The sequence below is a fragment of the Phoenix dactylifera genome, chromosome 4 (assembly GCF_051530095.1).
Source record: "Phoenix dactylifera cultivar Ajwa chromosome 4, Ajwa_hap1_PhDact_Kaust_v1.1, whole genome shotgun sequence".
In the NCBI taxonomy this organism is placed as follows: domain Eukaryota; kingdom Viridiplantae; phylum Streptophyta; class Magnoliopsida; order Arecales; family Arecaceae; genus Phoenix; species Phoenix dactylifera.
In genome coordinates, this window is record NC_143193.1 from 5668672 (window position 1) to 5691467 (window position 22796).

The following is a 22796-nucleotide window of genomic DNA, read 5'->3' on the forward strand; positions in this document are numbered from 1 at the left end:
TCAATAATTTATTATAACCGATCCACATATATTAGATTTTGTGTAAATATCTTGAAAGTGGTTTTTAGAATTTATGCAAGACAAATGATGCCAATAAACTGTTCAGGATCTTTGCAAAATTGATCTATTTCTTGTGTACCACTTTGACGCTACTGACATCTTGCCATTGCTTTAGAGGAAATTCTTTTCTTGTCTTTAATAGATACTGAGAATATTTATTATTATTGTTATTATTATTTTTTAGCATATTTACTCTCATAAACATTTAATTTTGCATAGCTATCCTTTCAAAAATACTATTTACAAGTATACGTTAGAAAGTAGGAGTTCGAGTTGTATCTTTGGAGGAAAGAATGATTGGTCTTTTTTTCACGACAATAGCCGTTGGATCGCATCTTGCACAGCTCTTAAAGCATTTCTAATATTATACCGATCAGTGGACCCTGACGGCATGGCGTTTTCGAAGATATTAATAGCAGCTCGGACTCGGCCAAGAAAAGCTCGTATCTTTCGGTCTCTCGAGGGTTTTCTTAGGAGGTCACTGTACGCCAAAGTCTAGCGGCTAACACCATGATCTACGACGTGAACTCCCCTCTCTTCCGCTCCTTCCTCAGCCAGAAGGGAGGCTCCTTCGACAAGAGGTATTCTCCTTTTCTTCTCCTCTACTTCTCGTCATTATATCTTTGTATTGTTAATAAAATCGCCTGTTCTTCCTATAGATGAAGCCCTTATCTGAAGGTCAGCTCTTTCAATCTCTATCTATAAGATTGCTATGTAATGCAGGCAATTTTGTGGCTTTAATCGGTGCCTCGGGCTTGTGGGATTCTATTTCTTGTTTCGTTTATTTGGATTTCGTTCCATGTTTTCGATGCTTGGAGCTTTAAAGATTCTGATGTCCGATCGTTTCTGATTGATTGGTAGCTGAAATTTTTCTATTTGTCGATATTAAATTAGCGATTTGGTGTTAAAGAAATATTTCAGGATAGGTTACATTTGGTGGATTAAACAATGGGAGGGTAGCACAGGGTGGATGGTCATATATTAGGAAAAAAAATTCATTTTTTTTTTTTGAATAACATTTCTAACTCAAAACATTATTTGGATGATAATATGAGTATTATTATCGTGGAGAAAATGATTATTATTCACAAAGAAAACTTGGAGTTATGGGCAACTTATAGAGATGGATATGGCTTGGGACGTTCGGTGGAAAATCACATAATAAAGTTTAAAATATTGCATATTTTAGAGATGCAAAATGAACAACAAAAGAAATTGGGAGTGTATATGTTAAAAAATTTAATAAAATCCTTTGGGGTCAGAGTTTGTGCGGATGGGGCTGTTATGTATGCGTTGGTTTTGTGTTTGGTTGGTTTTATGCATATGATGTGTTGGTATGTGGCTAAACTTTGCTGCTTATGTGTTTTCCTTGAAAATAATTCTTCTTGTGGAGAAAGAAGACTTGGAGAGGTGACCAACTTGTGATGGGTTGACACTTGGGAATGGTATCATGCTATATCTTATTGTAGTGAAAAATCTCTTTATAAGATGTTATCTATGATCTTTATTACTCAAGAGAAAGAGAGACATAAGAAAGGCAAAGGATACGAATCAAGCGTTGCAAAAGATACGAATCAAGGGAATTGTACCAAATTCCTCCATGAATATTTGTCTTGTGGCGTTAGAGGGTTGGCTCTCAGTCATGGAAAATTAACAATTATAAATATATGTTGGTGATCTATGGTTAGGGTATGTATTGCGTCGGGAAAGAAAGATGGCCATTTGTGATCATGGTACTTCCAAATGTGTTGGGGAGGAGGTAGAGAAGCTATGGCACATCTTAATGCTTAGGGTATTGCAGATAAGGTTTTAGCGTGAGAAGCTAGCAGCAATTTTTTAGCAAATCCCTATTGTTTATGATGTCAACTAGATTCTGGCACATCTTAAGATCAGGATAAGCTATGAATATCAGTGTGAGTTTTTGGTTAAGTTTCTTTGTCAAAAAACTTGCACACTAACAGCAAATCATTAAAAAAGAATGGAAAAGAAGAATGTTGAAACTAAGAAAACAATCATGTGGGATTAACATCGAAGTGCAGAAGCTTGTAGATCTCACTTTTTTTCTAGTTAATGCTCCTTTTACCTCCAAAGCAAGTGGGACATTGTTTTTGCTTGTTATGTACATTTTAATTAAGGAAACTTCTTCCCCTCTTTTTTGAAAAAAATAAAAGAAGTGGAAATAAACATATGCTCAATCCTTCTATAATTTTAGGGCAATGGTTGGAATGGTCATCATGTCAAGTTTATTGACATGTACTTTCTTATAAGTATGGGTGGAAATTTACTCTGTCTCATTGGGTACTTGACCTGACCACCCTAATGGGGTGGGTTTTAGCTGACTCGTAACAGATTTGGGACAGGTATGGATAATGGTAAAATTTGCCTCGAACCCGATCTGAATATATTTAACTCTTCATAAATCTCCTTGAAACAAAAAAAAAAAGATTTGTATGAAAAAATGATTTTTGTAGTTTTACCTATTTTGATCCGTCCAACCCGTCTCATCTAACTCAACTGACCCCGCACTGTCCCGAGACAAGTATGGAGCGGGTACGGATAATGGCCTACTCGACCCATATCCGACCTGTTGCCATCACTATTTATAAAAAGAATAGCAATATGTCAATAGATGATAGCTTTTAAAGGTTGAGCCCCCTAGGTGCCATTTTATCATGAAATGCTAGGTAATTCAAGTGAAAGATCTTTAGAGTAATTCTTTGTTATAAAATGGTAGGGACTTGTGCATCCAAAACTAAACCTTAGCATTTCTCGGCCAGTGTTGGGTTCAAGGTGGGCCGATACTTTATACCAATAAAAATAGGCTGGCCTAAGCTTGACTGGGATTGGAGCCTCTAGCTTGGTGATAAAATAGAGACCCAGGCCTCACCTAACTCGGCCTAGAAAAGTCTGGCTTAGCTTGATTTAACCTAAGCATGACCTAAGCCAAGTGGCTCCAACAACCAGATCGGGAAGAGGGGGGAGGAATGGGTATGAAAGGAGGGGGTGGAATCAACTAAATGGCTTTGGCAGCTAGGGGGAGGTGGTGTGATGGAGAGGAAAGGGAGGGATCAACAGGATGGTCGAACAGAGAGATAAAGAGAGGCTTTGGCGTTGGGAGGGGGCTAGAGAGAGGAAGTGGGAGGGATTGGACAGATAAGGGTAGGGTGGGTTATGGGGTAGGGGGTGTGTAGGGGCGATGACTAGAGAAGGGTAGAGGGAATTTAGATTAGAATTTTGTTTTTTTAATTCCTATAATTTATATATAAGATTTATATAAGATCAAAAATTAGGCTAGGACGGGCTTTGTCAGATTGAAATTTAGCAAGCTCGAACATGACTTCATTTGATTTGGGCCTAAAAGATGTAGTCCTAGTGGCAAACACCCCCCCCCCCCCCCCCCCCCCAAAAAAAAAAAAAAAAGCAATTTGAAAACGTTAACTCAGTTTGGCAAAAATAGGGTCGAGCAAGCTGGGATGGTTTTTGCCTAGGTCTATCTAAGACCTATGACACAATGCATCAAATTTTGTGGCACAAAAAATTATGATCAAATTTGAGATTCAATAGTAACTAGAGTTAAAGTTACAAGTGTTAGATCATTTATGCATTTCTTTTCTTCTTCAATTGGATAGTCTACCTTCTTCTCCTACTGTCCCTCCAGCTCTTTGCTGTAAAATAGATTTGAATTTGAACAAATTACATCTATAGTCTATCTAAGACCTATGACACAATACATCAAATTTTGTGGCACAAAAAATTATGATCAAATTTGAGATTCAATAGTAACTAGAGTTAAAGTTACAAATGTTAGATCATTTATGCATTTCTTTTCTTCTTCAATTGGATAGTCTACCTTCTTCTCCTACTGTCCCTCCAGCTCTTTGCTGTAAAATAGATTTGAATTTGAACAAATTACATCTATAGTCAGTATTAAGTGCACCCCTCTCCCATTGTCAAACTCTGCCCATCTCCAAAAGTTTTCCCCTTCAGCAACAAAAAAGGTGTATAACCATGACAAGCTTATTTCACCTCTCCAGGTAAAATAAGTTTAACATGGAAAGTTCTCTTTTCTCCCTCAAACTTTTTCACTTTATCCCACACACTATCCCAACAATCCTCAAACTTCAACCAAACAAGGGATAACTGACCCAGGAATAAATGAACATGCGAGAATTATCCAGTGTTAAAAATAACTAAATGCAGCCTTAATCTTCAAAAGATAAACTAACTATTTCATCATTTTGGTATGAAACAAGTGATCTTCTGATGTGCATGAAGGATTCAATAAGACTATGGATTTCAAGATTGGAGATCCTTCTTTGTTAATAAGAGTTAAGATTGAGGTATTAAAGATAGATGTCAAGAAAACTTTGTATTTCAAAGTTGAATTGTCACCTATGATCCATCCATTTAGCCTCTCCATTTTATAAGCCTTTTGATTATCAAAAGTCTAGACTGCACACACTTGAATGACAAGGGTGAAATAATGAAAAATATAGATATAATGGAAGCTAATTCTAAATCACACACCTCTCATCTTTACTACTGCAAAAACTTTAGTTTTGCATTTTAGAGATCATAATGATTAGTGTGCATTAAAAGTTATAAGAAGTATTCATTTTCATTGGATATTAATAAAGCAGAAAAGAATCCTTCCTGTAAATGTCTATGATGATAGAAAAGCCAAAAAATGACCTAATTGGAAGCAAAACCTGGTAGTAAGTTGCGTTAGATGATAATTGATAGGGAAGGTACCTATGCCAACATAAACATAAACATTAGAATGGCGAGTCTTTTTTTTTTGGCAAGAAGTATAAGGGGTAATGCATATCCTAATGAGAAAATTATCATTATTTGATTTAATTTAGAGCATGATGTTTGAGCCAATTATTGCTCCATGGGTTAAACAAGACATAAGCAACACCCTTGAAGTAAGAGACCGTCGATTGGACTTACTAAATTCCTATCCTTCTCCCACTTGTACTAGAAGTGATAGTTGACAACAGACAAGATGTTTGGAGGAGCTAGATATGAAGGTACTAAGCTCATGGATGGGGTTTGTGAAATATAAACATTGATGCTATCAAGAGATTTTGGATCTAATGATGAAGTCAACTTTATCTTTATTGTGTTTGAGGTCTATGTGAGGACCTATGCGGGTGTTTGTTTAGTTCTATAGTGGTTGTATGTTAGGAAGATTTTTTGGGTACTTAGATAGGGCTAAAGAATCCAAATAATAACTTTTTGGTTAGTTTGTTTGGGTGAGGTTCTGTATCATTACAAATGGTATTGGAGTGGACCTGCTTCTTGGCCCATTTTAACTAGAGGAAATTGCACTTTAGATCCTTTTGGGCTTGTCCATGAGCCAGTCGTGGTATTTGTGATTAGATTTGTTTAGAATTTGATCTCCTTAGTCTTGTGAGGATGCTAGGACTTAAATAAGAGGTATATGTAAGAACTTGTGCGGGTGTTAGTTTAGTCAGTTATTTATGGAGGAGATCTTGCATACTTATACAAGGCCAAGGAACCTCCAAAGAATATTATGGCTAGTCTTTTTGGGTGAGATCCTAGGCATTACAACTAGTATCTGAGTAAATTCGGCATATGGCCTATGAGGGCTAGGGAACATTACAACACAGGACTTTTGGATTGACCATGAGCCGGTTGTAGTGTTTGTGATTTGATTTAATTAGATTTTGACTTAAATAGAGAGAGTATATGAGATCCCATAGAGGTACCATTTGTAATGACCCAGGACCTCATTCAAAAAAGATAGTTAAGTTGTTATTTGAGTTCCTTGGTCCTATATAAGTGCCCAAGATCTACCCGGCACACAATTGTAAAACACTATAGATATCTTTCACACCATGAGGCCTTAACTAGCCAATATAAGATCTCTCTGTCTCTTCTCCTTCCCTCTTTTACTTCTTAAAGAATGCACACGAAAAGTAATAGGTATTACGTAGTTTGAACTTTCAATTATTTTTTTTGGGAAATTAATTCCTGAGTAGTAGTTTCACTATCACTTCCAAATTATGGCCTGCCCATATTCTAGTCTCTGTTATGCATTGTGTAGACACATGCTTGTGCTTGTTATATACACACTAGTGCCTCCTTTTGAATTTATATACACATTGTTTTTGACAGTTTGGCATGCTTATAAAAGGGCCAAGGACTAAAAATTTAGATGTTTCTATTCAAGGCCCTGATAGTTTAACAGCCGGAGGCGACAAAGCACCAAAAGTTTAAGTCTTTAGGTATAAATATCTAAAATCGTGCCAAATTGGAAAAAAACAATATTCCAACCCTCTTGTCATAAGGAAGCAATACTTATGGATATAGATATGAGGTCAGCAATTGTTAAGGGATTTACATTGGTAAAAGCAAGAAACAGGATTTGAGATTTTATGGGTACTGAGTATATATTTTCAGTGCTAGTAATATTTATGAATATAAGAAAAGGAGAGTTATTTTGATCATATTATTAAAAATTATCAACTCTGTTTTCTAGCACACTTTAGAAGGTCTCATTATTTTCATTCCTTCTCTTGTTTCTAACTTATATTCTAATGCCTGGCACCTTAACAAGTTATGACTTGGAAGTTGTGTTTACTGTTTGTTTTGTTCATAATTCCTAGCGACACTGTAAAAGTAAGATCAGGATGCTTTAGGCAACTAAATCAAGTTGATTGAGATGGGAAGATGTTCAGCTCTTTATACCATTTTTGTCTTTCTTGCTATTCTACCATTTTCCTTCTCTATCTTTTTCCTTTCCTTGTTTTGCCTCCGCTGCCATTCTTGCAATCCAATTTAAGCTCATAATTGGACCCTTTGTTTGACTTGACTTATTTGAGGCTTACCTCATCTCACCCTTCTGGGTAAATCTTTTCAAAATTGTTTTGGGGCCTATGGGCGAGGCTGTAGATAGTGAGGCATATATGTCAAAGGTTAAGTGTGGCACAAATCTTAAGGCACCCTGATTGTGGTTTCATGTCAGCAAGGCCATTGAAAGGGGAGGGATTTATCTTTTTCACAAAATCTTTGCATGATGCTGTCATAGACAACTTTAGAGCTACTTACCATAAGATGTTACTGTGTGCTAACCATCTACGGTTTGTTTACATCTGGTGTTCTCTAATTTATAATGCTTACCATTGTTAATAACCAAGTCCTAGTCCAACATGCACATCCATCACCTTGCTTTGTTTCTCATGATGTTTTTTGTTGATTATTAACTCATTGAGGTAACTGTTGAGGCTTATGCCTCACCTCAGTGAAAGCATGAATATTTTGTCCTATGCCTTTCTCTTTGAAATGTTGTTTCTAGCGTTGCTCAAATCTATAACCAGATTTTAACCTTTGGAATTTAGTCCAGTTTGCCTGTAAATTTTAGCTTTTCTGCTTGAGTCTGTTTCAGAACAGATTTGTGATAGTAATACGTAACCTTATTAGTTCCAATCTTGAAATCCTTGTGCCTTCATTTGAAATCATTCACCATGACATCTAGGGATACATATGGAAACTGATTTTATTTAAACTAAACAGGTGCAATTATGTTCCTTTTATATGGGGCTGGCATCTATTTTGAAGATCTGTGAACATTTTTCAGACTTGATTTGGGTTAGAATATTTGGTTTCAACGAAGATTTACCCTGTGATAGTTTAAAAAAACAATCTTCCTTGGGAAAATATGCGTTACTTGATGACGGTAACCTGTCTCATAAGGCATTCGAGGCAACTCAAGCCTTTTAGTTTACTCTTTCCTTGGTGCAACAATATTATATTTGTACAACAAGGTAAGTTTATGTTTGATTTTGTGCTCTTATTTGCTTGAAGTAGGAATTTGCACAAAGATATGGTAAAATGAAGTGATGAGCAATTATTGGATGCTTACTTGGGGTTGCCTAGGAATATAGTTGAATGAAGTTAATATGCTGCATTCCAGATGCTTGATTTAGTTTGGATGAAAGTTCTGTATTTCAGATGTTTGATTTTCTCAATCTTAAATAAACATGTTGAAAGTAAATGGAATGTAGAGAAGTATGAAATATAATACTCATAGAGAACAAATGCACATAAGATACCAATAATAAAAGAAAAATACCTAAGGTACCCACTTCCAGAACACCCAAGACTGCTCTTATTCTTTAGGATTGAGCCCACCTTATGTGGTTGGTGGTCCCAACACATCAATGACATGAATTTTGGGTCTGTCAAGAGTGTGCTAGGTAAGTAGCTCTAGATAAATAAATAGGAAATATTTTTATGACAAATTTGATAAAAAAAATAATTCATTTATTGTCTTTAATAAGTGGATTTGAATACGTGGATCTCTCATATACTTGCAAGATGGTTATATCTTCTTGTTTGTCATGTATTAGAAAAAAAATGCCTGAAGATCTTAATAGAATTCCTGTGAACCTAGTATCTAAAAAAAGTTAAAATCCTACCAAATCACACTTTTTATGACCAAAACTGGATGTTTTCCATGATGGAAGTAGTGTCAATGCTGCAGTTTCATAAGCATTTTCTAATGAAATATAACTTCTTGCTTTTGAACGAACGAGAACAACACTTTGCCTAAACTAAAACAGACCGATATGTGATTTGAACCTTAAACGAAAATCAAGAATTTTAGATTAACTGAAACCTATTGACATGATGTAATCTTGCCATTTTCTTGGTCATTACTTGTTACTGGCCCCTCCCCCCCCCCCCCCCCCCCCCCCCCCCGGGGCCCATATGGTATCTGCTGTGCAGCTTCTTTTCTGGCTGTGTCCTGATATGCACTTCTGGTCATATCACTTAGTTTGACTCATTTGAGGTTTAATGGCCCCTCACCTTTTCAAGAAGATTTAGATACGAGCGAGAGCTGCTATCTAGATAGTCATAGCCATAAATTTAGTAAATTTGCTAGAATGAGCCAGCTTTTTCAATCATGTTTCGAAAATGTGTGCGCTAAAAACGGGAATGTGTATATTGGATCTTGTCTAGTTGTCTTAGTTGATATATTGCCATTTTATTTTATTGGAGAATCACTGATTGCACTAGATTCTTGACATCACAGCTATTTTGTTTTCTGAGTGTTTGTCATTTTCACTGGAAACAGGAGATCTGAAGAACAAAAGCCAAAGGAGCAGAGGCCAAAGGCTTCTGAGAACAAGCCTGTGATGACAGAATGAGAATTACGTGAGCAAGACTGCCTAATTGACCAAAGGCAATGGATATGCTTGTGTAGGGTTGTGTGACATCAGAATTTATCTGGATTATGGTTGTAACCATCTCCTTCTAGCTTAAACTTTAATGCATTTTGATGACTGACATGGGTATATACCCGAATTTTGATGGTCAATTGATAGTTTAACAGCTGTTAAACCTTTTTTTCTACTAGAGTAAGCAGTTTTTAAGCAGTTGTGCTTTGATCCAAAGATTACTTTGGAGTCATTGGCATATATTAGAGGAAACTGGAGGTGGTCTATTCCTGCTTGTTTCTTTTGTTTGGTTGCAGGACATGTGGACCTTGCTGGAATTAAATGCTGAATCCCACTACCCTTGTTGGTCCCCAAAGGGACCAAAGCGGTCGTTTTTTCTGATGGGTTGTTGTTCGCAAGCTCGCAACCTACCTCAGAGTCAGTGGAAGGATACGAAAGGTCTCCTACCATGGATCTTTTCACATGTTGCATGGAATCCAAAGTTTCATCAGCTTAATGTGTGCTGCTCAATCAGATCTCTAGCTAAATTCACATACTTTTCTGCGCAGATGCCGGTGGCTTTTCATATACAGCAAACTGCCAATTATCTTTTATAAAGCTATCTTTGAGGAGGTAAGTCTCTGCTGAGGTCCTTGTGAGTGAAATTTTGATAAGAGTACAAGAATGATTTTCTACTTGGCAATGCGTTTACCATCCAATCTACCACTAATCGCATCGATCCGATGGAAAATATTGCAAAGCTACAGCTGAGCTGTGATCGGTCTTCCGCCCTGAAATTGGGAGTGCTTAATAACATTCAGCAAGATCCGTTGATATAATTTAGAATAAATTATAAAAATCTTTATAAGATTAGAGGTAAATTATACTCACACAATAGTTTGAAAAATCTACACTTATTTTTTCTGACGTTTAATTTTATCCAACACTTTAATCCATAACTTAGCAGAATGTTCATTAAACTGTTAATCGTAGATGGGATTGGAATACTATGTCAGAAAAAAATGCAAAAATATTCAAAATAATCTTAGTGATATAACAACCATCTAAAGAGGTAAGAAAATATGTGCATCATTCTTTTTATCCAAAAGTAATTTTGACTTTTTATATAAAATAAATAATTTTAATAATAGTGTTAATTTAACTAGATGCAAGTGTAGATTTTACATTTAATCTAAAAAAAATGTAATTCTTAATTATTTTTTTTGTAATTTACCCTACAATTTATAAAATATTAGGTGCTGCAAAAGCAGTATATGATTTATGCTATCAAAGTATGTTTAATAGGCTGGCATGTGAACAAAACTAAATATATGAGAAGGAACGGAAAAATAGGTGGTGGTTGCAGTGGTGGGGAGAGAATCCCATGCAACCAAATCAATAAAAAGAAGGGGGACATATGGGGCCGCTAGGTAGAGCTAAAGCAAAGACTAAGGACTGAAGGGTAGAAGACTTGTGCATGAGCTCAACGGCACTCCCACTTGAGTATAGAGAGAGAGGAATATCACCAATGATTTTCATGTGCATGTACTCGCAACTCCTCCAAGCTCTTCTTCCCCATCCCTTCTCCTTCCATCTTACCTCTCCTTTTGCCTCCCATCTCCTTTGTCTTGGTTCTTTTCATCCCTCCAAACTTTTGATTTCAACCTCTGAACTCTTGTGGACTCTTACCACAATAAAGTCTAGAGATTAGAAGGTTGTGATCATCATAGCTGGCTTTCTTAATGCTTCTCTACCATCTTGGTTTGTCACTATTAACCATATCTATAGAATCCTACCTTGCCATTCTTACCATAAGATAGGAAAGATATGCACAAATTTGGAAAACATTATCCTTCTGAAAGGTGTTTTTGGTAGTCTTTTCCATCCCACCTTTATTCACGCCACCTTTGCCAGCCCAATTCACGCTGAATTATCTTTCCTTCCCTGCCTTCATTACTAGAAGGAAAAGGAACACCACAATTACCTTCTCTTCTTCTACCTCTTCCTCTTTCCCATCTCTTTCTTCTCCTCCTCCCCCACCACACAACAAAGAAAGCTGAGGCGAAGAAGACATGACCCAACTATGCAACTCTGACACCCGCCTCCTCCTGGGCCTCATACTAGATGACTTGCTCTCCTTTTGCTCCTTCTTAGCCTCCCACCCTCTCCAATCGGCCTACTTTGTCTACTTCTTCCCTTACCTTTTCCGGCTTCTCTCGTTCCTCTCTCCACTCATCCTCTCCACCTCCCTCCTCCTCCTTGCCCTCCTCACCATCTCCCCCCACCTTGATGGCTTCCATTTCTCACCACATGTGCTATTTGGAAACACTTGCTCTATTGTACTCAATACTTTAAAGGTAGAGCTTGAAGGTGACTCCTCAGTCGGGCTACTAGAGCAACTAGCGTTGATGGTTCTTGTGCCAACTGACGATGCTAGGCCGTACTTCAAAGATCCGATCATGCCAGCATTGGATGGTGATGGGTTGTTTGAGTTGGAGTTCCAAACCATGGGTGAGTTCTGCAATCATTCTAGTCTACATTGTGTAGTAGAAGAGAGCCCAATTAAGCTTGCTCCAGAGAATTCTCAAGAGAGCAAGCTTTTGGTTTCCAACCATGGAATTGGAGATGAAAGTTTTAATAGTGAATTAGGAGAGAGCCCGTTTATGGATGCTTTGGAGGACTCTAAAGAGAGTGAGCTTTTGGTTCCAACCTTTGGAATTGGAGATCAAGGTGCAGCTAACAAGGCACAGTTAACCAGCAGGGTTGCAGAGGATTTGTCGAAAGCTTTTGAGCTCAACAACTCAAGCAGGATACTTGAGTTAGCTGCTGACAATGTAGGAGGAGAACTTATGAGATCTAATTCAAGAAGAAGAAATCAGAGTACATATAGAAGCTCCGACTACCTTCAAAGAGATAATTTTATGAGAAAGGAGAAAGAGTGGAAGAGGACATTAGCTTACAAGCTCTACGAGGAGCGAGTGACATATAAGCTATACGAGGAGCGAATAGTCATCGAAAGTGGTGAAGAGATGGATCTGCTTTGGGAGGCTTATGAGGTTAGTGCTTCTAAGGATGATAAGCTGAAGAACAATGGAAAGAAAGAAAAGAAAGTTGAGAAGGAAGAGGAAGATCAGGCAGAGGTCGGCCAATTGTGTTGCCTACAAGCATTAAGGCTATCGACAAGAAAGATGAATTTGGGAGTGGGGAAACCTAATCTGATGAAGATATCCAAGGTCTTGAAAGGAATGGCGATATTTCAGCGTATCGGTGGACGAAGTAGCAGAAAGGGATGAAATTGAGCAACTTATAGATAAGAAGTTTATATGAGCAGATATTAGTTAAACAATAAGCTTGATATGTGACCTCCAAGTCTATAGAAGCACCTCAAGGTACCATGTCTATAGTATATAGAATCTTGTAACTTGTTTTCTAGATAAATGTTTTTCCCAGCTATTAGCTATCAATTCTTCTCTTTTTTCCATTTCACTTTTGAAACAACTTACTGGCTTCTCTTGGATCATTTTTGTAAAAATGTGCTCATCTTGAGCCCTATGAATCTAAATAGAATGTTTTATAAATAACCATGGTATTTCCACATCTCTCGTGACGCCGAAGCTTACGCTGTCATATGTTTACCATCAATTCTGACAATGAAATCAAGCAGTTATTTTGTAAATGGCGATCTTTAATCATCATCATCATCATCATCATCTTTACATTATGGGGATCCATTTTCATGCTTGAATAGCAAATAGATTATGAACAATTAGCATGCAGGCTGATTCAATCCATTTCCAGACAACTATTTTAGCTTGTTTGTTCTTGTTGTGGAGTTTCCACAATTGACAGGAGTTCAGGTGCAAAGAAAGGTGAATTTTAGTCCACATAATTGATCCCCAAGAAATACAGACAAACTCCCATATTTCGTGATCATATTGATTCCCAAAAGAAGCCCATCAAGAGTCCATTATTTTACTCTCACTTTGTCCTTGTCATGCTGAAAGTTCTTCCATGTCTTCCACTTTGGAAGCATCACCTGATGCAAAGAGCTTCTTCAGATTCTAGCTCTAACAGCATTCTCTCTATCCATTAGATCGACTACCTACCAAAGCAAGACACTTAGCTAATCTCCTAATGAAGGTAGATAACTCGTCGCAAACTCGGCATTGCACATCGTGATGCAACTGCTTAGCCTGTGATGGTTTCCTTTTTCTTCATGAAGATTAACTTAGCCATTATCTAAACCTCTGTTTTATCGCAATTCTTCATTCAATGCAATAATTCTTTATCCTAATCTAATATTGTACTTAAAATTCTCCTTTGAATGCTACTCCAAATGGTGATCCCCAAAATGTGTTTCTACCGAAGTAATTTATCTAGGAACTTCATATCAATCAACAAATACTGAAATTGAACAATTCACAGTATTGGATTTGAAAAATAAGTGAACTGACATCTAAGCTTTGAAAGGAGCTTACTCTTTCTCATGGAAGTATTATTAATATTGGCTTGATCTAGATTCGGGTTCAAGCATGAGCATGGCTCTTTGTTCAAACCAGAAGGTAGGACTAGACCTAAATTTTTTTTTTTGGAGTGATATATTAACTGCTTCTCCAGAAGAAATTATATTCTACACCATGTGCACCAATATGGCCGTGCACCACCACCAAGACGCAATCTTGTGAGCCAATCATCGAGATGAACGCATGATGAATGGGACCCAGAGGAATGCCTCTCAGAGATTGGCCATGTTTTCTTTATCTTGTCAGCTTTATAATCCTTATTGGACGGTCATTCTTATCAAGAGATAACTCAAGCTTTTTGGCAAGCAATTACAAATCCTTTCCAACAACTTCTATCTATGTTAGCTTAGGACAAAATCAATAGATGGGAATAAAATGATAAATGGATTATAGATATAGAAATTAAATCTAATGTATTGAAGGAGCTTGGCAAAATGGATGTCGTAATCCCACTAATGCTAGCGAAGTATTGGCCCTTCTTGACTATCGTGACCACCTTATCATCAAGCAAATACCTCCCTTGAGGGCAAAGAAAGGGTTGGGATTTTGGATGGACAAAGGTAGGGTCGATGATGTGGATTAAGGAGGAATAAGCCGAAGATATGGTGGAATAGAGCAGATGTTGCGAGGGTGATGGAGTAAATGGTGGGGTGGAGATGATAGGAGTGAAGGTAATGGTGACGCCCGCATGTTGCCTTATTTGTATGGAAGGTGGTCTGGGGATGCCTGCCGACCAGAGGCGTGCTGGCTAGGAGGGGAGTGATAGTCACTTTAGTATGCGAGGGGTGCCCTCACATGAAGGAATCTATTAGTTATGTTCTTTTTGGTCGCCTACAAGCGTCTCAAATTTGGGGTGTGCTATGGATTCACCCAATATGTTGTGGATTACAGCCTCAACTGAGGACTTCTTAGGCCATCTGAAAGAGTCATTGTGGAGGCCTATCACTATGGAGTAGGGCATCAGATGTGCCTATGTGGCCTATCATATATTGTTAGAGAGAAATGTCCGGATCTTCAAGGACAGAAGGGTGCACCCAAGGATAGTGGTGAACAGAGCATTACTTTATATTGCAGAGTTTACTAGTATTACTATGGTGGTATTACTTGGGTCGGCTAGAGATATCTGAAATTTTCACTCAACTTTTGCAGTGACCAGGATTGCTTTTGTCTCCTAAAAGCCCCCACTCCCTAGCTTTCTTAAGGTAAACTTTGATGGTAGTGTTTTTGAGGATGGAGACGGAGGAAGAGTGGGCTTTGTAATAGGAGATCATGACTCTAGACTTATCGCAGCCGGGGGTCAATGCATCTTCGATGAGACTGTCATCGAAGCAAAACTGAGAACTACATAGGAGGGCATCACCCATGTGAGACTAGTTCTGGGTACGAACAATATCTACCTTGAAGGAGATTCGGCTATAGTAATCGAGTGGATTCAAGGCCAGTAGAGGAATGATGACCGGCACCCACTGCTTCGGGACATATGCAGGCTCTCGAGCGGCTTTGGCTTTTTTTAGGCCACTCATGTTTATCAGAAGAAGAACAGTGCTGTTGACTGGGTCGCCTTCTATGCTACACATCATTCGGAAGAGATCTTTTGGGAGAGTCACAAGTTTGTTTCATCTCCTCTCCATCAACTTTACTTTTATGATCTTATTAGTTGTACTCATGCTCGATTAGTGTGAGTCTTCGTAGTATCAACAAAAAAAAAAAGGTAGCGGCGGCGTAGATAGTAAAGGAGATGGCAAATATAGCCAAGGAGGCGATGGCAACAAAAGGATTGTAGACAAGAGGGAAGAGGATTGGAGGAACCCTTTCTTGTGAGTGGATAGAGGACAAGGAAAGGAGAGGAAGAAATTTTGGCTTCATCAAGGCCCCTTTGATTGGAGATAATTTAGCATGAAAAAATAAATTTCATATCAAATTATTATTTTGATATGAAAACTAGATATAAAGATAATGAAATAAATGATGGATTCTATATTTATTATTCTAAGAGAGAAGGTAAAACAAATACTATGTGAAAATAGAGTTTGAAATTTTAAGTTGTTATGTACTAAAAACTCAACATTACAAAGGCTTAAATCTACTTAAGCTCAAACTAGAATGTGCCTTGGATAAATTCATGGGAGTATAAACACTGGAAGTTTTGAATGGTAAGTGGAGATCAGCTACCTTTATTGCAAAATGAACACTTAAAATATTGAAAGATGCCAACTTTCCATGTATTATTTAAAATATGCTCTCAAATAGCTCTTAAGTAGTTTTGCTCTGCATGAACAATTTATTAGCCAAAATATTTGAAAGAATTTTGAAGCACCTTTCCCTAGAAAGGTGTGCATCCTGTGATCTAATTCACAGAACTAAGACAAATAGAATAGATTGTTGTTTGTACTTCTGTTTATATCCCATCTCAACAAGCTAGCTGGAGACTGTAGGCAAGCGCCATGTGGACAAAATTAGGCAGGCCCAAAGCAGATGAAAGTCGCATGACCCTTGATGAGATAACCAGTTTTGGCCGTGATAAATTTCACCAAATGTGAAGGCACAAGCCAAAGACGTAGAATTCGGTTATAATATAGATAAATAGGCTGAAGGATCAAAATCTGGTCATGATCAACCACGATGCACGGGTGCGAGTTACAGCCCGAAGGATGTTAGCTTGTGGTTTGGTTCGTAGTTATACTACACGTGGGATCATGGGAGCGAACCTTTGGAACTGCTGAGATTTGTGGCGACAGGGCAGTTTACAGAGATCAGCAGTTGGTTTACAGTTATTTTGTTATGTATAAATAAGTAGAGTTGTACTCCCAAAAAACTTTTGGATATCCAACATATCAAAATTCTATTTTATCCTATCTTAGCTTTATTTTACCTTATACTTTATTTACTAGTAGGACTCTACTTTAGGAGTATTGCTAATTTAGATCTTTACTACTGTAGCCTAAGCTATACCCTATCTTTAACCAGATCCATCTTCTTCGAATGGTGGTGTGACAGAGGCGAAAATTCTTGAAGATCAAGGCACCTAGACCCATGCTACTCTTATATCCTTCCTTCGATTATTCCTTTTCTAGCTGCTCTAGTGCTGGTGGCATGCCAGTAGGTCAATAAGTTCTGTGGCACGCCTAGAGAGAAGCCAGACAAATAAATTCCAACTCTAAAATTTGGTTATATTGAGCTCTAATGCCTTTGAAATAGGCTTAAACATTTTTTAATACCTTTTATGCCTTATGCCCTTATGGTATTAGGGCTAGCATGGCTCCATGATCGCCTCGTCTCCTTTCAAGATTGTGTCTCATGCCAGTAGGTCAATAAGTTCTGTGGCATGCCTAGAGAGAAGCCAGACAAATAAATTCCAACTCTAAAATTTGGTTATATTGAGCTCTAATGCCTTTGAAATAGGCTTAAACATTTTTTAATACCTTTTATGCCTTATGCCCTTATGGTATTATGGCTAGCATGGCTTCATGATTGCCTCATCTACTTTTAAGATTGTGTCTCATGACTATGAATGTGACATTATGCTCAAATTGAAATATGCATCTTGAAGTTTAAAAACTCAACATTACAAAGGCTTAATAGAGTTTTGAAATTTTAAGTTGTTATGTACTAAAAACTCTATATTAGATTATCGAGTGGAGGTAATCTAAAACTATATTAATATTATATTAATTATACTGTATAATTAGTATTAATTTTATAATATATTATATTAATTATTATAAATATATTCATATATTTATTAATGAATATTAATTATTAATAAACAATTAACAAATATTTATTACTTATCAATAAATCTAACATAATCTTTATTAATAATAAATATATTTATTTTTTAACCAAAATATATTAAAATTTGTTTATAAAAGAAATATATTTTTAATATATATTATTAATTTAAATTTTTTATTAATTTATGTAAATATATTTCAATATTCGAAATAGCCAATATTGATAATGTTTATATAATGGGCTATGAATAGCTAATAAATGGATTGAGAAAAAAATGTTATTACTTAAATTTACTCAAGGGTATTGTTGAAAATTTGGCAATATTCCTATATAAGTTACTTCGACCCAAACATAGTAATATTTTTCCGTTGATATTTTTTAGAGTAATTTTTTACCAACTAAATATGGTAAAATTTATTTTTCTCCGCAATCATTTTTTCAAATAAATGATTTCAAAAATTGTCAGAATATCTCATAAGCCTACCCCAAACAAACAAACCCTAAAGGGCATTTTGATTTTTTCCAACTATGGTTAACTTTAACCAAGCTTAGGTTAGGTGATAGTAGTGGAAGAAATTGTTACAATGGCAGGTAGAGGTGGCAATAGGTTGGGTCAAGTCTAGATCAAGTCAAGTAATGACAACAATAAACAAATTCTTGTCCTACGTCAAGTGGTCAAAAAATATGTATTGTTTTGTTAAATTTAAATTATCTAATTTTTAACCATTTCATCTATAGACTAGAAGTCTTCAAATCACATGATTTTTAATGTTACACAATTTAGATATACTAGATCATATCTAATAGCAAAGATCACCGATGTCACACCCCCATCATCCAATATTTCAATATTAATATTGCTATATAAGCTATACTATAATAGATTATAGGTAGTTTTATCATTTTAAAAATGTTAGATAGTTTATTTCAATTATCAAGTTATTTCATAAACGCTTAGCATAACTACCCTCGTTAGCTTTCCTAGTTCACATTTTTCTTATGGTCCAACTAAACACCACCTTATATCATAATGAGTTGTGGCCCCAACTGAAGAAGGCCCGACAACATATGGGCCCATATCCGACCCGTCCGTGTCAACGCTAGGCCGGACCGGTCGCCCACCGGTCCACGGTCCACCCGCACTCCTAATTATAATATTAATTACAAACGTCATTAGCCACGTAACCATATCTGAAAGTCGGTATTCAAGCACAAAGGCCTTCCACTTCCGCTTCCATTCCTCCGCGCGACATCTCCACTCATTGTCACCCACCCAATCATACGCTCCATCGCCCAAATGGCAGCCCACCCGAAAGCTGGCCAATTCCCACTCTTTTCTCACAGCTCACGTTAATCTAAACTTGTCCGCGAGATACTATAACGAGCACTTTTTCTAAGATTCATTAATTAACTATCAATTAACACTAAACCATGTTCTAAGTACATCTTATTCTCTAATTAATTAGTTTAATTATACGCTAGTATTATTGCCTACTGAGAGAAGCTCGAGCGAAATCGAGCAGCGTTCTCCCCACTCCCTTCTTCTCCTCTTACTCCATTTCGATCCGAAACCCTCAAAACCCTAAGAAAAATGGCTATCTCCGATCGAAAACGAATCCCTTATCGCCGGATCGGGCTCTCTCTCCTCCTCCCCGTCGCTGCCTCCCTCTTCTTCGCTGCTGCCGTCCTCTTCCTCCTTTCCACCACCACCCCCTCCTCATCCGCAGCGGCGGACGGAGCCACGGAGATATCATCAGATCCGTACTTTTCCGGGATCCCATTACTCCGGCGATCGGTCCTCGCCGTCCGATCTGAACCCGTTCGGGAGCGCGCGAAGCTGATCCGCAAGCAGACCGGCGACCACGCCGCCCTCGCGGCGGCGTACGCCTCGTACGCTCGCAAGCTCAAGCTGGAGAACTCGAAGCAGGTACGTCTCTTCGCGGAGCTCAGCCGGAACTTCTCCGCCCTCCTCGCCGCCCACCGGCCCCTCCTCGACCCCGCCGCCTCGCTCGACGAGGTTGCCCTCCTCCGCTTCGAGCGCGAGGTCAAGGACCGTATCCGCGCCGCTCGGCTGCTCATCTCCGATGCCAAGGACGCCTTCAACAACCAGCTGAAGATCCAAAGGCTCAAAGACACCATCTTTGCCGTCAACGAGCAACTTTCCAAGGCCAAGAAGCAGGGAGCCTTCTCCAGTCTCATCGCCGCCAAATCCATCCCCAAGAGCCTCCACTGCCTCGCCATGCGCCTCATGGAGCAGCGCATCGCCCGCCCCGACCGCTACACGGACCCCCCTTCCCCTCCCCCCGAGCTCGCGGACCCTCGTCTCTACCACTACGCCATTTTCTCTGACAACGTCCTTGCCGCGTCCGTCGTCGTCAACTCCGCCGTCCGCAACGCCAGGGAGCCCTGGAAGCACGTCTTTCATGTCGTCACGGACCGCATGAACCTCGGCGCCATGCAGGTGATGTTCCGCCTCAAGGACTACAATGGCGCCCACATTGAGGTCACGGCCGTCGAGGACTACAAGTTCCTCAACTCCTCCTACGTGCCTGTCCTCCGGCAGCTCGAGTCTGCCAACCTTCAAAGGTTCTACTTTGAGAACAAGCTCGAGAATGCCACCAAGGACACCACCAACATGAAGTTCAGGAATCCCAAGTACTTGTCCATGCTCAACCATCTCAGATTCTACTTGCCGGAGATGTACCCGAAGCTGCACCGGATTCTGTTCTTGGACGATGATGTGGTCGTGCAGCGGGACCTCACGGGACTATGGAAGATCGACATGGAAGGGAAGGTGAATGGGGCGGTGGAGACGTGCTTCGGGTCGTTCCACCGGTATGCCCAGTACATGAACTTCTCACACCCATTGATCAAGGAGAGGTTCAATCCAAAGGCTTGCGGCTGGGCATATGGAATGAACTTCTTCGATCTTGATGCATGGAGGAAGGAGAAGTGTACTGAGCAGTACCATTACTGGCAGAATCTGGTAAGTGGGTATCTTATAAATTGTCTACCATTTGGTGGATTGTCTTACTATATGATTAAATTGTGGCTGTCTACATGCTTTATATTTATAAATCTTGCTTATTATTATTCTGAGCTAGTAAAAACTAAAATATAAGCTTGACATTAAAACTAGTATTTTATAACTGGAATGTGTTATTCTTCCCAGCTTACATGCAATGAAGTGCTAAATTGGGTTAGACTAGGAAGTGTCTCCACATTGGTAGTTAATCAATAATTTTAATAAGTTTTCATTTGTAAGAATATGATTGTGTTCATTTGGGCTTGCTTTGTGTTTGTATATTAAAGATATTATCCATAAAAAAACTGTCCACAAGAATTTTCTACTATGAAGAATGTAGATATAATCCTTGATTGATGATTTAATATGAGAATTTTAGTGGAAAGAAACAAATAAACTAATATTTGAGTTAGTCCACTCTGACATAGATCTCATATGGCACTTTTCTTTACCTAAGAAATAGATCCTTTTCCAATCTTAATTGATGTATACCGAGACATGCTCTGTTTTATGTATTCCAATGCCTATCAAGATTGAGCTATAATGCTGGATGATTTTAGAACATGAGGAGGCTCTATATGAAAATCTTCCTGATAATGATCTTCGTTCTTTGGTCCCTTAATGTTATATTGCATCTCATATGTGGATAATCTGGAGGTTGTTTGAAACTTTTGCAGAATGAGAACCGAACCTTGTGGAAATTGGGAACCCTGCCACCAGGTTTGATCACATTTTACTCGACAACAAAACCTTTGGACAAATCTTGGCATGTGCTTGGGCTTGGATATAATCCAAGCATAAGCATGGAAGAGATAAAGAATGCTGCTGTTGTGCATTTCAATGGGAATATGAAACCCTGGCTAGATATTGCCATGAACCAGTTTCGACACCTCTGGACAAAGTATGTGGACTACGATATGGAGTTTATCCGCCAATGCAATTTTGCATCATAAAGGAGAATGTGCATAGCCAAAGCTTCTATGGAGAACCAGAGAAGTATGGTGTACGGTTCAGCAACTTGTATTTGTTTTTAAAATTTTGTTGCAGTCCCTTCAAATGATTAGATGCTCTTATTCATCGAGCATAGACATGTTAAAAGTTTCTCCGAAATTGTAATATTTCAGCTCTCTATTGAAAAATCTTTTGTCTTTATCCACATGCATCTAGTGTTATATCTTTGATACATTAGACTTATCTAATAACATTTTCAAAGGTCTCCTAGCCCTTATATTTTTTGTAATATGCTTAAGAAATAATAAGTTTGTTTGTTTCTAATTTAGCTAACTTCCATTTTTTGTGTTTCTCTGTGCTTTGTTGGCAATGACACATCTAAATGCCATGACCTTATTATAAGTATGTATTTTGTTTTTTTATTGGTGTCATTTCTCTTTGTGACATTGATTATAATACTTCCATATAGAAACTTTATGCCCATTACTTATCTACTCATGTCAAATATTTTTCATTATGCTTGTATAATTGGTCCTTATTTTCCAAAATGTTATACTTTCATGCTTATTATTGTTTTATTTTGTGATTGTATTAGCAATATGAATCTTTTCAAGCGAAGCCTAAAATCAATCCTTGAAGAATAAAAAAGATATACGCGATATTCTAATTTTCCAACTATATGAGAAGTTCCTTCAAGCAAAACAAATTAAAAGCTCCTAAGATTCAACCCAGATCCTCTAGTGAATTCTACAACTCTTAAGAATAGATGTCTGTAAAATTTGAGATCCCTCTGCTTCCAAATAAGTTGAATTGGCCATACCATGCTCTTATTTGAAGTTCATATTGCCTTAGCTTGTGAAAAGCTAAATTCTTATTGGTTGAGGAAAGAGAGATGATTTTTCATTAATCAAAATTGAAATTTGGTACAACAAAAAGATGGTGAGTTGGGACATAGCAAATTGGGCCTTTGATCTCAGTGTGCACTACAAAACATTGATATAACACTGAAATTTGGAAGATGGCACGACTCCTTAGCTGGAGATCCTGGAAGTTGATTTTTAGCTCCTAGAAAAGTATGTACAGTCTTATATAGTTGTAGGATCTTGTTAAAGCCTTTCTGATGAATTTAGTGTGAATTTTATGTGCTTTAGGACCTTATCTAGGGTTTGCCTCACTCTATCTCAATTAACTCATGGCCAAGGTTATACTGGTATACTCTATGAGTGCAAAAAAGAAAAAAAAGAAAAGAGGGTTGGCTCTCCTTGTTGTAGGCCTTGACCTGCCTGTACTAGTAAAAAAAAGTCACTCATACAC

The 22796-nt window shown here is 38.0% G+C and overlaps 2 protein-coding genes across 7 annotated transcripts; both read left to right on the forward strand.

Annotated features, from left to right (window-relative positions):
- The first annotated feature begins 468 nt into the window (after positions 1-468).
- On the forward strand, positions 469-16753 carry LOC148703667 (wound-induced basic protein). 6 transcript variants are annotated; one of them, XR_016400155.1, is made up of 4 exons: positions 485-641; positions 9167-9707; positions 9818-9881; positions 16739-16753. XR_016400155.1 is itself a non-coding variant. In XM_089930061.1 (3 exons), exon 3 carries the CDS (start codon positions 11321-11323, stop codon positions 12539-12541), a length of 1221 nt encoding a protein of 406 aa, XP_089786187.1. In that variant the 5' UTR covers positions 485-641; positions 9167-9707; positions 9818-11320; the 3' UTR covers positions 12542-12829. The 6 variants fall into 6 exon arrangements, 3 of the variants coding, with proteins under 3 accessions (XP_088575812.2, XP_089786187.1, XP_089786186.1); XR_016400154.1 differs by having other exon boundaries at positions 9167-9881; XM_089930061.1 differs by lacking the exon at positions 16739-16753 and having other exon boundaries at positions 9818-12829.
- Positions 16754-18367: 1614 nt separating this feature from the next.
- Positions 18368-21687, forward strand: LOC103717045 (galacturonosyltransferase 8-like). Its single transcript, XM_008805275.6, has 2 exons — positions 18368-20492; positions 21209-21687. The coding sequence occupies exons 1-2, from the start codon at positions 19098-19100 to the stop codon at positions 21482-21484; spliced, it is 1671 nt and encodes a 556-aa protein (XP_008803497.2). The 5' UTR covers positions 18368-19097; the 3' UTR covers positions 21485-21687.
- The last annotated feature ends 1109 nt before the right edge of the window (positions 21688-22796 follow it).